This window comes from Parasteatoda tepidariorum, chromosome 1 (genome assembly GCF_043381705.1).
Source record: "Parasteatoda tepidariorum isolate YZ-2023 chromosome 1, CAS_Ptep_4.0, whole genome shotgun sequence".
NCBI classification, from domain to species: domain Eukaryota; kingdom Metazoa; phylum Arthropoda; class Arachnida; order Araneae; family Theridiidae; genus Parasteatoda; species Parasteatoda tepidariorum.
In genome coordinates, this window is record NC_092204.1 from 106,925,088 (window position 1) to 106,943,628 (window position 18,541).

At 28.3% G+C, this 18,541-nt stretch overlaps 1 protein-coding gene across 3 annotated transcripts in view; it reads left to right on the plus strand.

Annotated features, from left to right (window-relative positions):
- Window positions 1–5,179: 5,179 nt before the first annotated feature.
- The window catches only part of LOC107455782 (Histone methyltransferase 4-20), a gene marked incomplete in the record, with an annotated part of 50,894 nt that continues 37,532 nt past the window's right edge, over window positions 5,180–18,541 (plus strand). Inside the window, 5 exon segments of one of the 3 annotated variants that reach the window (XM_071184836.1) lie at window positions 5,390–5,649; window positions 5,742–5,821; window positions 11,554–11,708; window positions 16,165–16,204; window positions 16,877–17,053. In XM_071184836.1, coding sequence (XP_071040937.1) covers window positions 16,899–17,053 — 155 coding nt within the window. 3 annotated transcript variants of the gene reach the window in all.

Here is an 18,541-nt window from a genome sequence, read left to right on the forward strand (position 1 = left end):
ATACACCTGAGGTTGATTTATAATAACCTGAAGTGTAAAATGACACACTTTAGGTTGTTGAATAAATACTTCCACAAGTGTAAATAAATATACTTCAAGCTGATAAGTAATAACCTAAGGTTGAAAATGAAACACTTTAAAGTAGTAAATATCTACCTCTCCCCAGATGTAAAATTAAACACCTCAAGTTGAAACATCTATACCTCTGGAGGTATATTTAAGGTATATTTGATGTTGGTTTTGAGGTATTCATTTGCACCCTTTTCAACCTCAACGACGTATTTAAATAACAACCTTCTTTATACCTTTAAAATATACCTCGATTTTTTCATAAGGGGGGGGGGCCCTAGGCAGTTGCCTACAGTGCCTAATGGATAAAACGGCCCTGCATCTTTCCCTGGTTTCGGGAAGAGTATGATATCCGATTTTTTCCACATGATTGGGAAATAACAGTTATTTAGGCAGGCTCAGTAAGGAAGGATGGGAATAATAGTAGGTGGAGCATTCTTGATCATCTCGTTGGTGATACTATCATGGCCAGGGGCCTTTTTGTTTTTTAGTTTTTTGATAATATTTATTATTTCATTGTCATTGGTAGGCTCATTATCACTTATGTCAGGGATGTTGGACATGATATTATTATAAGTATTCTCAACAATCTTGTCATTAATAGGGCATGATGGTTCGTTATTAAGGTTGAATTGCTCATACATTGTATTCGCAAAAACCTCTGCTTTATCTACATCTGTGTATGCAACGTTGTTGGAATTTTTAAGGGGAAGATTTGTTTGTGGAATTCTCCTAAGAGCTCTTGCCATCCTCCAAATTGAGTTGTCGTCTTTATTTAGGGAAGCAACCTTATCATTCCATTGGGTGTACCGATATTTTAAGCAATCTTCTGTGATGATTTTTTTGAGTCTGTTTGCCTCGGTCTTATAGCTTGGGTTGGAAGTCCTTTTATAATATTTATTCAGTTTATTCTTGGCTCTAATTTTTTCTTTGATTTGCCATGGGAGTTTGAAGTTGTTCAAGTGCTTAATTTTCACAGTGGTGGCATCTGATAATGCATTTTGCATATTAGTGTTTAAGTTATCAATTGCAGTATCAATATCTTCGTTAGATTTTAATTCATTAGGCATCTTAAGTTTCATATTTAGGATATTGTGATAGAGCAGCCAATCAGTATTCTTTTTCTTGATAGTTTGGTCATTTATTTGTATATTAGTATTAACGATCAGTTCCCTTTGGGACAATAATAGTCTGAAAACTTTTGAATCGTAGAGATATAGTTTTTTTTTTTTTTACATCATTTTAAAGTATCTAATTCCACATGGAAAATACGAATTTGAGCGTTTTTGGTTGAATAGTGCATTAGTTCCTGACAGTGGCGTAGCGAGGGGGGAGCAAGGGGGGGCATCATGCCCCGGGCGCTACTCACAAAAGGGCTGCCAAATGGTCAACAAAACAAAAAGAATTGTTGGATAATTTTTATTTTTATTATAATTTATTTCTGGAAAATATATTTTAAATTTAGTGCCAGTGAAATATAATAAATGTTAATTCGTAAATAAAGAGGAACACTAGTCAAGCTGTAATAATATATTAATAATAGAAATAACACGTCTTTTCTAATGGCAGGGCTGACTCGACCTGTGTCTGTCAGCACTTCCTAATGGCATCTACGCTGTGTGGTTACATATATTATCTCCAGATATTTGCAGTGTACAAAGTACAAACATCAGTGTATAAAGTGTTTGTATGTTTGCACAGTGTACAAAGTACAAACATTCTTTCTTTCAGAACACGATTTATTTTTATTTCTATAAACGCAATGTAGCTTACGCTTGTTATTTTAAAACGATAACAGTAACACTCCAATATATTTATATGTAGAGTCACGGAAAAAAATATCCGGAAAATAACAACTAAATTATTGTCTATTTTTTAATATAGATACTTCTCAGACACACATCAAATACAGCGTTTTCCTGTTTCTAGGGAAGGACACAAACGCCGTATTTGTTGTGTGCCTAAGAATTATCTGTTTAAAAAAATAAAGGATTCTTTATTTGTTACTCTCCGGATACTTTTTTCCGTGACTGTACATATCCGTGACACTTGCGACAGGTTGTGGAATTCCGCTACAAATTAGGTAAATACCAGAATTATTAACGTTTAAGTTATTTTGCGCCTGTATTTTTCAGTTTTGCGTCGTTGTCATCGCGCTCTGCTTTGAATAAAAATGAAATGTTATTAAATGTTATAAGTTTAATGTTAGCATAAATTATAGTGTATATTTCACTGTGTTACTACCTTTCAAGTTCAAGGCATTCTTGGTTAGTAGTAAAACAAATAAGATTACTTACTACATCTACTCGACGATTCTATTATTCAGTGAATAGGGTATGAAAAAATTTGTTAATAGTGTTCAATTAAACAAAGAGCTCTTATTTTACCGTAAATATGGCTTATGACCGTAAATATGGCTGATTACCGTAAAATTGGCGTAAATATTAGCTCGTAAATATGGCTTATCTGGGGGACAACCTAAAACCAGCAACTTTTTTCTACGCTTGTCAAAACTATCATACGTGTAAGAAGACGCAGAAAGTGAAATTTCTCGCGTTATGAAAAGTGTTCTTGATCGTCTCCAACAAGAAATGTGTACACGATTAAGTGACCTTAATTTCAAATTTGGATTTCTACTAGATGTTGAAAATTTATTAAACAAGGATAATGTTGATAACAATCTTGAAATTTTTTTATAAAAAATTTGGGTGAATTTTATAATACAGATTTCAATGGAATAGAACTCTTTATCGAAATATGTGACTGCAAAATGTTACTCCGCAGTTGAAAAGAAATTGAACTTAAAACTCCATTAGAATCTCTTAATTTTATAATCCCGTATGGAGAAGATGTTTTTTCAAACCTGAGAGTGGCACTTCAAATACTCCTGACTATCTCAGTATCAATTGCTAGCTGCGAATGGTCATTCAGTAAATTAAAGTTAATTTTGACATATCTACGATCAACGATGGGACAAGATCGCCTAAGTCGCTTAAGTGACTTAGCATTTTTAAGTGTGGAAGGAGAAAAATTTGAAATGATCAACTTTGATGATATTATTGGTAAATTTGCTTCATCAAAAGCGGAAAATTTATACATAGTAATTAGTTTTATTAATGTATTATAATCATGTTATTAAATATATGTATCTCCTTAGAGATAATAAATGTTTACTTTTTTATTGTTTTAAAACTGCGTGTTTTTAAAATATTTCTTTATAAATATGTAAAATAAATAATAGGTATCTTTTGAACTAATTCTAGATGATAATATCCATTTATAAATCTAGTCTTGTTTTCTCAACTACATTTTTTGTCTCAAATTTAATGCTTAGCTTGAGCCTATGACTTTATTACTTTGCGAATATATTTTACTTGTAATATTAGATGGTTTTCGAGTGGGGGGGGGGGCGCTAAAAAGGTATTGTGCCCCGGGCGCGAGTTAAGCTCGCTACGGCACTGGTTCCTGAGAAATCGAGTTTTATAAGTACGACTTTTTTAAAATTTAATTTCTCAGGAATAATAGATTTCGCTGAAATTTTGCATTTTGTCATGTTTAAAATTTACAATGTTTTGTAATCCAATTTATATGCGAAGAAATAACTTGTTTTCATAAATATATTCGCTAACATAATACATAAAGCTAAAATGACGGTTAGAGATGGAGTACTGAAAGTTTTTGAAGGGGCCCCCGCCAAAAATGTTTGCCCCCCCCCGATGGGTGAAGTTACGGCACTGTTTATTGATTAAACATATCACTGCTTTATTTTTGTCCATTCAATTTTTTGGTTAACTTATCCCAAAAGCTCTTGATAACTAACTAGAATTCTGACCACTTATCTCAACCAAAGAATATAGAGGGGAATCCCTCTCTATTCTTTGTCTCAACCACCATAAATGAATCCAGTAGAAGTAATTTGTATGTGATGCCGTTTGTGTGAGATCAAAACCACAAACCCACACAATTTTTAGTTAACAAGTACCCAGGTAGGGAGTTAGATTCGTTTAGATCATTTTGGTCTAGGGGTTAAAATTCGTCGTAAGACTTCGTGGTTACTGCTTCCGATTGAATTTTTTGGCCTAAAGCACACTATCCAATATTATTATATTTGTAGTTCGTGTTCTTACAATTTAACTTTCAACGAAACAAACAAAAAGCGAATTCGGAAGACTCCGTGTGCTTGCTATGATGATACCCAAAAACAAACGGTTCCATTTTACCCAAATAAGTGATAACACTCAAAGCATGGCAAATCTTACACTTTATTTATGTTGTGATATCAACTTTCTTAAATTTGTTTTAGGCTCACGACCTGTTAAAATTTATAAATTGCAGAAAACTCTTATGAATGATAAAATTACGCTTAAATTTAAATTCAAATCACAACAATGAAACTTCCTTGAATATTAAGCCTGTTCACGCATCGCCTCGTCAGCATAACATAAGTGGAGGGATACACCGGAATTTCTCGTAATAGTACTTTTAGTAATAAAATTTGTCCCGCAGTGGACTGATCGTAAAGACATGGTTCTCTGAAGAACACCGAAGTTAAGCATCACTGGCTGCTGTTAGGAAGCAGGTGGATGACCACTTTGATCAGCTTGCGTAGGGGATGAGGGTACGCGGTATCCGTCCTTGTTAAAGTTTTCTATCATAAAGTTCTCGATTTCGCCCGCAGGTCGTTGATCTACCCAGGCAGGGGAGTCTTTCCCTCATCAGCGGATCAAAATTGCGATGGCATGTCTTCGGATCATCCTCAGGGATGTTTCCCAGACCATCTCCAATAGCCCGTTGTGCAGCTCTAGTGCGACATAAATATAAGTACCCAAAGTAATAAAATTTAAAGGGAAAATTAATAAATTGCATTTGAAAAGTTACCCTTGTCGGAGATCCTGTTGGAAAAATCTAAAGAGAAATATGTCTTGTCTACATGAACGAAGTAAAAAAAAAGTTTACTTTTAGCTAAAAAAAACTTGTTAAATGGTTGATTATTTGATATAAAAAAATTATTATTGTAGGTTAGAGAGGACTAATTAAAGCATAAAGAGAAATAAAAAAAATCCCAAACGATATTGCACTTTTCCACGTAGACTTCATAATCATTCATAATACATCTATAGAATTTGGCAATGGCTGAATAATCTGAAAACAACCGTTGCCAATCAAGTTCCTTGAACTATTATTGTTTAGAGCTATTTGCAAATTATAAAGAATTGTAAATTTTTAAAACAATTATAGTTAAATATTTATAGTACATGAAGGTTTTTGAATTGCCTAAAGTATTCCTAATTATTCAAAACTTGCTATTAAATTTTTCTACATATCAGGTATTAATGCTTTGTGATTCGTTAGCATTTATGATACACAGATGGCTTTCTTTTAAATAATTAATTAATTAAAATATTTTAATAATTTTAAAGGTATGGCAAACGTTTTACATACCTAAGTTATGAAAATAAGTCCCGTCACATAGATTTAGTTGTTGAAAAGTTGTTGTTTCTTGCATTATTTAGCGTTCTTTGTAATGACGCTAAGTTTTGCAAGTTGATCCCGTGAACGCATTTGATAAACAATTCTTTCGTATGAAGTATTTTTTTTATTACTGACTAATTTTATAGTGCTCTTTTATTATTTTATATCAAAATAAATTAATTGTAATGATTTTCTTTTAGTAGATATTTTGACGACTTTCTGCTTCTTCATGGCTGACTGTTAGAAACTGAATAATCAAATATGATCGGATTTTTTAAAGGTATAAAGTTGCATGTTTTACTATTTGAACGTCTAATTTTTATTCAGATGTTGCGTTTTTGAAAAATAAAAATTTATTGTTATTTCTTGAATACCAACAACTGCTTTCCGGTATTATAACACTCATTTCATTAATTCATGTTTAAATCTTGTTTATTTACACTCCGTTATAAGAATTCACATTAAAGTGAAAATTGAAATCTTCTTGTTGTATATTTTATTAATAATCGTGATTAGTGTTTTAATATTTGTAAGCAATGGCTGTCAATGTCGCTTAACCTTCTGAAAAACTCAATCGAAATTTCGTTTTATTTAGGTATCATTTCGTAAATGTTTCTGATAAGCATTTTTTGCCTTCATTTACCACTTAAATTTCAATTTCACTCATTAATTTATAATACATGTTGATTTTTTGACCATCTTATTTATATTTTCATTTCAATAAATTTATTGAAACATTATTTAACTGTTTGCTACAAACACTAAATGTCATGCTCATTATAAATTTTTGGTGTATGTCACACAAAACATACTTATTATTAGTCACATTTACATTTTATTACTTATTTACATTATATTAGTTTCATTATTTATTACCATACATTATTAATTCATTTTGCATTTATAACATATAGGTTAGTTGTATATTATTTCATTATTTGGTTGCAAAATGTATGTTTTATTAATTTTTGTTTTAAACTTGGAGGAAAGTTTTTGATTATCCATAATGTCCCAAAAAATTTATTTTCTTTCATTTCAGTGTCTATCATAACATGAATAGGAATGTTCATTTATTTAGTTTAACCTTTTGCATTCTGAGTACTTCAATATGCTATTTGAACTAATGGAAACACTAAATAAATCTTTAAAATTACATAGTGCGGTAGTTTTGTATAATTTCTAAAATTCATAAAATAATGTGGTTATTAATTATCAGGCTATTAAAATTTTAAAGTTTAGAGTGATGACTTTCAATATCTTCTTAGATATGACATTGGAGTGCAAAAGGTTAATATCTTACATTTTTATTGTAACCACTAAGAATAATTATTTATTCTGTATTATTTTGATGAGATGTATGTGTTTGTTATTTTCACATTACTTAATGCTGATAAATTGAATAGATAAATCTGAAACATCTTGGCATATAGTTAAAAATTATAAGTAAAGAATGTATTTATAAGTTTCCATTCTTAATTTTACTATGGTTGGGATGTCAATTTTACAAATTATTCTTAGCATTGTAAAAATGTTGAAAGGCTACATAGCCTATTTTTATTTTGTTTTGCGTAATGATGTACCAATTATAAAAGTTCACTAAACAATCTTAATATATTAGTGTTTGATGAGTAATAATGAATTAATTATTCAAGTTCTAGCTATTGTAAAAAGTGTTGTTTGTGTTTTTTAAAAAAAATTGTATATTTGTTTTTTGTAAAATAAGCATCTTCTGTTTTTGTTTTAAATTTAGTAAATCAACAAATTATATGACTTTAATCAATCTTTATACAATACATTTCTTACCGAAATGGCGTGTTAAAAAGGTAAACTTAATGTTTATCATTGAAATGGTTTTTTTTTCCTCCCTGTTGATAGTTAATTCAATTAAGTTAATATTTCACAGATCTAAATAAACTAAATTGTTTAATTATTCAAATAAGTATTACAATAATTTAAAATTTTCAAGTTCAAATTTTGTTAAACACCTTGATGAAATTCAGAATTGTTTTAAATGTTGTATAACACAGTTAATCCATGCTTGGTGCTTTATCCAAGTAAAAATTTAATCTGTTTTGTGCCCAAAATTATTACTGTCTTTTTACAAATTTTATTTTCATTTCATTGTCTAGTTTATAAAAAATTTCCACTACAGTGGTTTAGCTATCTGCAATCAAAATTTTTCTTTCATTCTGATTTAAAATACAATTTTCAACACACCAATAGTATTGCCAGAACACATTAAAATTAGAAAAGTATGAATAATCTCATTTTTATCATTGCCAATGTAAGTAAGGTAATGGAGTGGATCATTTGTTTACTTTTTTTATATAAAAGTTTCATTAATTTCTAATTTGTGAACGCATAAAAACAATAAGAGAATTACGAGGAAAAAAGTTTGAAAAATTTCTAATTAAATATTTCAAAATTATAAAAATCTCAAGGATTATTATTTTTTTTTAAAGTTTCTATTAAGTTGCTTATGAAATAAAATTTAAAAGTTGTTAAATTTATTTAGCCAAATATAAATTTTTTTAAATTCAATTAAAAATCAAAATTATAAGTGTAAAAAATAATACACCATGGCACTTTTGTTCTTTGTAATACTTAAACAAAGCAGAAGTATAGAAGTCTCATGTTGTAATATGTTTTTAAAAATAGTTCGAAGCAGATGTAAGAAAAGTATGAAATGTTCTTAAGTTTAATTAAATATGTGGTCTCTTTTTTTTTTCATATTGGTTAAGTAAACAGAACTCCTGGTGAGTATTATTTTAATATTATAGTTGATTAAAAATAATGTAGGTACAGTGAAACCTCCGGGAAAGACCACCTCTATTTCCGACTACTTAAAGCGCGGAATTTTTTCCGTAGAGTTTGTTTTGGAAAAACAGAATCTATGGAAAAAATTCATTTTCCAGAACCAGATTTCATAAACCTCTGAACCAGATGTGGAAATGATCAAATAAGGAAACACGAAAAATTAACGAAACAAAAAATATTAATAAAACAACTAGATTCAAGTGTATTCAAAATATTGTGAGTGGCTCTTATTTAGAGAGCTCTTTTGACGATCTGTGCAAGAGCTATGGATGATTTATTTTTAAATTTGAAAGTTAAATTACAAAAAAGTTTTTTTTTTAAAGTTAAACATTTTAAACAAACAAACTTCTTCTCACTTTTTAAAGCTAATTTTTCTGATATAAAATTTAATACAAACTTAAACAAAAACATAATTGTTTATTTATTTAAAATAGTTCTATTGTTCGTAATTGGTAAATATGTTTTTACTCATAGTTGGAGGTCATTTTTTGATGCTAAGTTTTATTCATTTATCCTGTTTTCATGCTACCAACACAAGTGACATTTCTGCGCTAAGAAAATGACTAAAATTAAAATAGTTTTCAGAAAATCATGTACCTTCAATAACATTTTTAAGTCAATGGAGGTAACTCCTAAGAATGACATTAGCGTTCATTTCACTGTGAAACGGAGAGTGACTGCTCCCGAGAGGTTTCACGGTATATAGATGTGAAAACTATGTAGGTATGTAAAATTATGTAGGTATATAGATATAGGTACCATAATTATTTTTTTGCTGATACTTATTTCACAACTTGAATTAATTTTAAAAGTCAAATTATAAGATTCATTATAAATAAATTTGATTGAAAAAAAAAAGCACAGTCAGACATTGTTGCATTTACATGCTAATAAATATTTCTATCTGCTCCGGGCACAACAATCAGATAATATATTTTGTTAAAAATGTTGTGACACTAAGATGCTCCATATCTACTAAGAATTACTTCAAATACATTGTCACTCCAAATACACTATGATGTCACTAGAAGCAGAGTGTTCTGCAATAAGAACTTTGATAGTATCATGTGTATTGCATGTCTCCTCAAAAATAAACAAAGTCTCTAGTTGAATTACTTCCTTTTATTATTTTAGTAATGAATAATTTTATTTTGCAGACTGAAATTTTAAAATAAAAAGCCTTAAATAGTCTAATATCTAAATAGTGAAAGGAACAAAAGTGATTAACAACATAAAATATTCACCTGGGCTAGGATATAAATTATTCTGTTGAGACTTAGGTTGTTTTGTGAGGTACATTGCAGTTTTGAGTATCAGTGGCTTATCTGTTTGATTGCTAATTAAAAAATTTTCAAACTGTGCGTTTCGTCATAGGAGGCATTAAAATATTTAAAAAAAACTAAGTTTGTTGGATGAAGCTGAAATATATTTACCTTTTTGTTTAGAATTGTCATTTAAATCTATAAGCTGTGTTTGATAATTTTAATTCATTCTTTGCACTGATCACTGTGGTATTATATTGCTAACATTTAAAAAATTAAGGGATTTGTTTATAGAACATCCATTATATGTGAAAGAGTTAATTTGAAAACACAGCTGATAAAAGTGGAATCAAATATATACAGGGTATCAGCGCACCTGGAAAGTCGTGGAAAATCATGAATTTCGGTATTGAACAAAATTTGTCATGAAATGTCATGATTTGAACTATTTTTTTAAAAAAATCATGGAAAGTCATGGATTTAGGTCGCAGAAAAATCTAATTTTTAAGATGGAATTTACCCCCCGCCCCAGTTTCACCGTGTTCCAAATATCTGAATTTGCAACAAAATCCCTACTCACAATCACATTTTATTAAAATATAAAATGTTTTTATCATGTTCTTTAAAAATTATGGCGTTTTTTAAAAAAATGAAAGAAAAAACATCATTTCTAGAGCGAATTACCTTTTAAATTTCTGTGATTTCAGGATTTTTATTATTATTATTTTTATTTTTTTATCCATTTAAAATTCTAGCTGAAGCAAGCCAGTCATTGGCGAAATTTTTTTTATTCCGAAATGAGAACAGAAAAATCAGGAGTATTTCTTTCCTTTCCGATGAACACGAAAAATATCTTCAGAATATAATTCTGCAGAAAAAATATTTGCTTTTGTATTTTTTTCAGCTATGTTATTGCTTCAATTCTTTCTTTACTCTGTTTTTTAAATTTAAAATCTATAAACATGAAGATGCAGAGTATAACTTATGGTTATACCTATAATTTCAATTAATGTTATTATAATGCTTTTTTAAATTTATTGTTGCNCATTCTTGTCCATGTCTCAAATTAAAATAAAAATAATTTTTCTAAAATAAAACTTAGGTGATCATTATTTACCCCAGAAACAGAGTGATCACCCTATATAAAATTGGTATGATTAAGATAGTTGATATTATTGGAACAATGTAATGATCATTTCATTACTAAAATTTTAGTAATGATAAGATTTTGTTATAAAAATAAATTATTATTTCCCCAGAATTTTATTTGAATTATGCTCTAAACATAATGAAAATCTAGGGGCAATATAGTGATAAGCTCTTATTTCCAGATTGTTTATAAAAGCGTTTCTTAATAAATGTTTTTATGATTTCTGAATTGTTGACTACTAGAAATTTCAAAAGCTTATTTAGTACCAATTTGGAAACAATAGTCAGTAAGATTGATATCAAAATGGCAACTTTGGATGGCTTATCGCTGTATTGCTCCAAGCCCTTAAATTTTTAAAAATCATATGGTAGGTGCATATTTTAAAAAAGATTAAATACTAAGTTTTCTTAATACTGAGAGAACTTGCAATAAATTCTTTTAACTTATTCACACATAAATTTGATGAACCTTGAGAGTTTTTATTTTAGGAAGATCTTTTAAGTTTAGGAAAAAGCTCTTACTTTCTTTTGGCAAAAGGAATTAAATGCTTTGAAAAATGCTAGTGATTCTGTTAACTGATAAATGCTTCCTACAATGTTCTTATATAAATTAATATTTGTGAAATTAAATAAAGTAAGAAGATTTTGCAGCAAGAAATTTAAAATTTACTTATGGCGAATGGTAGTATCAAAGTTTTTCAGAGCAAATTGAGCTCTAGGATCAAAAGTATAAAAGAGCAAAGTTATGTTTGTCTTCCCTCTGTACTAAGAGTTTTTTATTTAGAGGAATATTGAAGAAGAAATTGAGATGCAGTAAAAGTTAGGAATAATTCCATTTAAAAGAAGCATTGCTGGGATTTTTTCCCTCAAACAATTATTGAGAAGCATGTAAACTGTTTTTCAATGGATGTTTACACATAATTTCATTCCTCCTTAAATGTGAGTATTTGAATGTTATTAAATGCGATTCAAGTGTAAAAGTAACTTTTTAGAAAAAAATAAAATTGTGCTTATTCAAAAGATATATCTGTATAAGGCTTGTTTTTTTTTTTGTTTTTTTTTTGTTATATGTTAAACAAAAAAGACTAGGAAAAAAAATGTTAAACATGTTGGTTGATACATTTTGATATATGATTTAAACATAGTAACCTAAGCAATATTCAAATCAATTTTACAAAAATATGAAACTATTTCATATTTTTTAGTTCAAATTTTTACTATATTCCATTTATCTTAAATCTATAAAATTTATCTTTTCAGGACACTATGTGTTTTAAAACATTTCTTAAGGCTCATGCAGATATTTAAAACTTATATTTATTTTCTCATGTCATAATAACATTTATGTAAGCTATGCAGTACAAAATAAGAAGTTAATTGAAATGCATAATTAAGGCATATGCCTGATTTTGGCATAATTTTTTTTGAAAACCGCCTTAATTAAAATTTTAATTTTATTTATGGTTGGCAAGGGCCCTAACTTTTTAAATCTAAAGTAAACTTTAAAAATTTTTGAATTATTTTTTACAAAATATGGACGAATTTGGACAGAAAACTAAAATAAATTTATGTCTCACCAACAATTCTAACGCATAAATATCAAGATAAATTATTTTGAGGTCAATAATATGATTACCTGTGTTTTGAACTAAAATCTTTAAAAAATTTAAAATATGCAATGAAATAGAACTAAATATATTGTTCAATTTTGATTTTTTAAGTAAAAATTCTTAACATTCTTATTTAAAGAATGCTAAAAATAAGAAAATTACCACTTAAACCTTAGCTTTTAGTTTAAAAAATAGCTTACATTATACAAAATCTACTTACAAAGTTTCAAAAAATTTCATATTAAACTTATTTTGTTATGTATGTTAGCGTTGAGAAATTTTCTCAAAATCTGTTTTTTCTGAAAATTCATTTTAAGTATGTAATTGCTATTCTGTTTCGTCTGTCAGCAAATGAAAAAACAATTGGAACTGTCATTCTGGAGATCAGAAAACAAAGATTTAAGATCTAGAAAGCTAATGAACTAAAGTTCAAATGAAGACAAAGTGGGGAAAAATCGAAATTATCCATTTTGTCCCTGTCTGATACCTTAACACATAAATAAAAATGAATCTAAACTTTAAATTTTATTGTAAATATTTGCCTCAAATAATTAGTATTGCTGAATTAGACCTCCGTAGAAAAAAATTCTTTTCTTAAAGGGTTCCTTGGCTCTCTGATCTAGGGTTCATTTTATCACATTTGCAGACCTACCAATTATCAGGTTTTTTTTGTCCAATCTCTGGATCTCACCTCAAGCAACCAAAGTATTTTCTCCTGCTTTTTTCCAAATAAGTGTTTTATGGATTGGGAAACTTATGCACGTTTTGTAGAGTCTGATAAACCAATATATATACAGGGGTCTGTCCAAGCCAAATTTACTGTTTAGCGGTACCTTCACAAATTCAACTTAAGGAAAAACAGTAGTTTCAAAATACTTTTTCTTAAAATTTTATTTTTGTGTCTCGTAAGAAACGATAAATCCATATTTTTACCATAGTTTTGTGTTTATTTTTTAATATAATTTTTAATTTTCACAAATTATGTCTAAATTTTCGCAAAATAGGTACCTCTCGGAAAAACCTAAGCAAACCCCTGATATATACTCACAGTGGAACCCTGATTTTGTGTTTTTCATCTGACTAGGGTTAATAAATGCATAAGGTAGTAAAACTCTAAATCAGAGGGAAAATATAAGCTTATTTTTCTAAACTTTACACAAGATGACTATATTAGAAAAAATGTGTAATCTTTAACTTTTTTTACAGATACAATTCAACAGTATCTCTCTTAATAATAATTTTTACATTTGCAAATATTGTTTGAGTTTTTATGTTTTAAAACTCTTAATCAGATTTTTGTATATCCTCTGATATTTTTTACTCGTCTTCCTCATTTTAAGCACTGTCATCGGGGGCAGACATTAAATCAGGTATTGAAGGAATTTATATATGTAATAGGGATATGTATTGCAGTTGATATCTGTGTCATCAACTTCGGAAATAATTTTATTTTGAAAGGCTAATGTTAACGTTGGATACTGAGAAGCCTACTTAATTAAATCAATTTGAAATGCTAGACTGTCTAACACTGTAGAAATCAAAACTTTCAGAACATTTATGTTTGCTTTTGAAGCATTTTGTAAGTCACTGAAATCAGAAAAATAAATGATTACCTAACCAGTTGTTTAATGTAATGTTCTTTAAATGATTGGATTATTCCAAGATTCAAATTTTGAAGCTAGCTGAAAAAAATTTCAAATGCAAATTTTACAATTTAAGTTCTCATACTTCATTTAACCATCCTTCTTGTGGTTTGCCCATTCCACCACTTTTTTGATTTTGACTCAAGATTTTGACCTTGAAGTAGGAAAATCCCCTCTCACAGATAAAAGGACAGTAAGATAGAATAATAAGAATGTCGAAACAATTAAGAAACTAATCTCTTTTTTTTTAAAAAAAAAGAAAAGGTGGAACTTGGAAAAAGTTTGTGCGAGTTTCGTAGAGAAAAAATTATAATGACCTCTTAGAAAAATGCATAAGGATTTTCTTATAAAGGGTAACTTATATAATACAGGATAATTTAACATTATCGGTATGGACAATTTTCACAGATAATGATGTGGGAAGGAGGATGAAACGAAAAGTATATAACGTAAAATTGGGGTCCACTGTATATATAACACTGCTTTTTAACAAAACGTATACAGATTGTTTTTAATAAAGAGTGATATCTTAATTAGCACTAAAATATCTAATTTGAGTAATATTTTTTCCCCCGAGCATTATGGTTTTTCTGTATTAGTAGAAATTTAAGAGAAAGACAACAAAGCTCGATATTCTGAAAACTCAGTTTTGTGCTTTACAGTGCAATTCCATTTCAGAATTTTTTCTATTCTTTTGGTAGAATTGAAGCAAAATAGTGTGAAGTCAGTAGCAGGAAAAGTAGGAACTAGAGTGGGTTGGCCAAGTTAAAGGTTGCAGTATTAACCAAAATTGATACTACCTGTAGGAAAATATTCAGCAGTTTTAGAAAAATCCATGCTTAATACTGTTCTTGTTTCACAAAAAAAGGAATTTGTTGGCTGAGAAACAAACTAGGCAGAACTTCAGAAAAACTTTTATTTAATGTTTTGTAATTTTTAGAAGTTAAATTACTTAAATAAATTTTAAAAAATGCATTTACTTATATTTATTATATTATGCTAGAGTCTCCAAGTCTTGAGCATTTTGAATTTCTGTGGTTGCATTTTATAAAAATTTTAATTCTATATATTTTGATAATTTATGTATAAAAGGCATGTTGAGTAATAGGCATGGAAAAAATTCTCAGCCCAATATTTCTCCCAAATTTTTTTTTTTTTAAATTAATTCAAATTTGGAGTGAGTTTTTGTAACACACATTTTTTAAAGATTTGTTTAGTAACTTTGTTATTTTGTTAAAATAAATTTTCTTTGACTTTGAAAAAAAATATTTGATGACAAAAAATTCTTGAATAAACTAAACTGAGTGGCGCGACAGCTCATAGAGAGCCAAGGCCTACTGTGCCCATCTAAGTTTTCTTGACCTTGGGCTATGGGGTGCAGGAGCAGATGCTCCGGTCAGGTGGTCAGCCGAACGCGGAACCCCCAGTGTTTAGTTCCCAAGCATGCTTGGTACTCATTTATCGACCCACTGAAGGGATGAAAGGCTTAGTCAACCTTGCCCGGCCTGAGGATCAAACCAGGGACCTGCGGCACGACAGCGCTTCGCGCTACCGCTCAGCCACTGAGTGTCCTTGAATAAACTAGCATGTGTTAAAAATAATACATAATTATTAATAAAACACAATATAATTTATTAAAAAAAAATTTATGTCCTTTTCATAAATTTAAGGAAATCAAACTAATAAATAAATGACATGCCTTATAATCGATAAATATTTTTTTATGGTAAAAAATATTGCAGCAATTTTTTATTTTATTTTTGAATTTGACTAGAAGTTTTCTCCTGGCTTCCTTGAGCCTGGTTCATGGGACTGAACCCTTATGAGGAATATACTGCACTTACAGCTTTTAATTCTGTTGTTCTGAAGTATGAAAAACCTAAACTTTTAACTAATGACTTATTGGTTAAATGCTTGACATTTGTTAAAATAATTCTAAAAGTGCATTATCTAAATTTTAAAAGTGCATTATTTACTTTGCGTTTAGTTTCCAAATTACTTTTTTTTTTCTTAAAAATATCTGAAATTTTATTTGAAGTTAGTGTAATTGATTTTTTTTTTAAAAATTTTTTGAATTATAATTCTGACTTTATTATTTTAATGTTCTGTTAACATTTTTTACATGCCTGTTTTTTGTTTTAGGCTATATAAGATTATTCTGCTAATGATTCATTAGCTGAAGGTAAGCATTTTTTTTAAAAATATTTCTTAATTTTGTCATGTGACTTGTTTTTAGACTAATAGCTTTGAAACTTAATTGTAAAGGCTTTATTTATTTAAAAAAAATTGATGTAACTGAATACAGTTTTTCATTGAGGCTTCTTTTAAAACGTTTCTACTGCACAATTTTAATGTGCCATGAATTGTAAATTATTAAACTTTGAGATAGTTTTTCTGTAGCATTTTTAAAAAATTCAAGTTTTTGTAATATTCATTGTATACTCACCTACTACTACGGAATTTCCGTAGTTTTTGAAAATATTTCTTTTAATAGCAACAAAGGATGCATATCAATATTTCAACAAATTAGAATTTTAAAAAATTTTATCCACCCCTACATATAAAAAAATCTTATCAGATATGTAAAAAATTAGATGACTGATGATCCTGACCTTAAGTTCTTGTTAAAAAATCTTGTAAAATGCTAAAAAATCTTGTAAAATGCTGTTTATTATGAAAATTTCTGCTTTAGTGCTCTTGAGAAAATTATTTCTCAAAACATCAAATGTTGGAGGGTATATATTTGAGCCCTGAATTCGTATTTTTTCCTTTAACAAAAGAAAAATGTTGTATTCTGACAACTTTTATATGCTACTCTAAGAATATCTTAATTGTGAGAACTTGTTCTTTGTAGACTTTGCCTTGCTGGAGTGAAGATGCTGGTGGAAGTCGCCAGCGCTAAACATCAGGCCTCTAGATATTTATCCTCTACTGGAATGGCTGCAAAAGAGCTGTGTGAAAATGATGATGTTGCTTCCAGTCTTGTGCTAGATCCCTATCTTGGCTTTTTGTCTCATAAGATGAATATTAAGTAATTATTTTGTATTTTTATGAATATTTTAACAATTATTTATATATATTTGAATAAATGCACTATTTTTATATAATAATAATTTGAATAAATGTAAATGTTATTTTTTTATTAAAAATTGGGTACTGCTGTGCTATGTATCTGTTTGCCAAAGTTTCTTTACATTATATTCCTAATTTTATAATGTCAATTAAACTAAACTCAGGGACACAACAGTTCATGGAGGAGAGCCATTTGCAAATCTTTTTAAAGAGTCACTGATCTTATAAATATATTTTAATAATAGTAAATATATGTTAATACTTCTAAGAATTTTGTTTTTAAATACCATTCTTTATGGTTTATTGATCTAAGAAAAAATAAATTTCTTATGGATGTATTTCTTTCATTAAATAATATGCAATGTTGGTCAATGTATCAGCATTTGTTTCACGTTCATCACTCATTTTGAAATCTGGTATAAACCTGTTTTTTGATTAATTTTTCTTAAGTCGAAGTTTTCCTAAAAACCAAAGCACTAAAAAGGCATGAATTCTTGGTAGTAATCTTTTGAACTTCAGAAAAATATTTTAAGGAAATAGGATTTTTGAAAATATTAATTCTGATTTACAGTTTTTATGAAAAGTTGCATTTGTAATATTTTCAGCCAACCCAAAGTTACTTCATATATTATTTTTTTTTAAATTTTACTATGAAGATTTCACTTAAACTATTTAATTTTTTTTATCAAGAAATCAAGTTTTTTAATTGAAAAAAATTTAAACATTTTATATAATTTAAAATTACTTTTTCTTTAATTTTAATTTATTTCAATTACTAAAGAAAAACTAAGCATTTTTTGCTGGAGAAAATTTTTTTAAAAATTTCGTAGTTTTTAAAAAAATTAAATTAGTAATTTAGTTAATTAAAAAAAAAATTTTTGTTTTTATTCAAAAAAATAAAAAACATTTATCAGATAAAAAAAAATTTCTCAATCAGATAAATTGAAGATTACGAACTAAAATCATAAATTTTTTTAAATAAAATTTTAAAAAATTCAGTTCGAAAATTGAAATCTTAAAAACTGTTGTGACTTTCTAGCCAAAAGGTGGATATCTTAAGCATTGCCGCCACACTTACACACCCATCGTGTGGGTTTTTTTTTTCATTATTAATAAACTAAACAAAAGCTTAGAGGGTCATACCTTTATCAATGGCCACAATCGTGAAACCTTAAAGTCAGGGCTGGGTTTTTGACGTCAAAAAGTGGTTTTTGACATGACAAGGGTATAATACTGGTTTAAACCGTCAAAAACCCGTCAAAAATGTCAAAAACTGAAGTTTGCCAAGAAAATATATAAACTTCAAAACTACCAACAGTTGCCATGCATTATATTGAAATTTAATTATACTATAAGTAATCAGCAGGTTTTAAAATATTTTTTAATTAAAATTAAGGTAAAATAACAGATTTAAAATCTCAGAAATTTATATTCAAATGCATGTGCA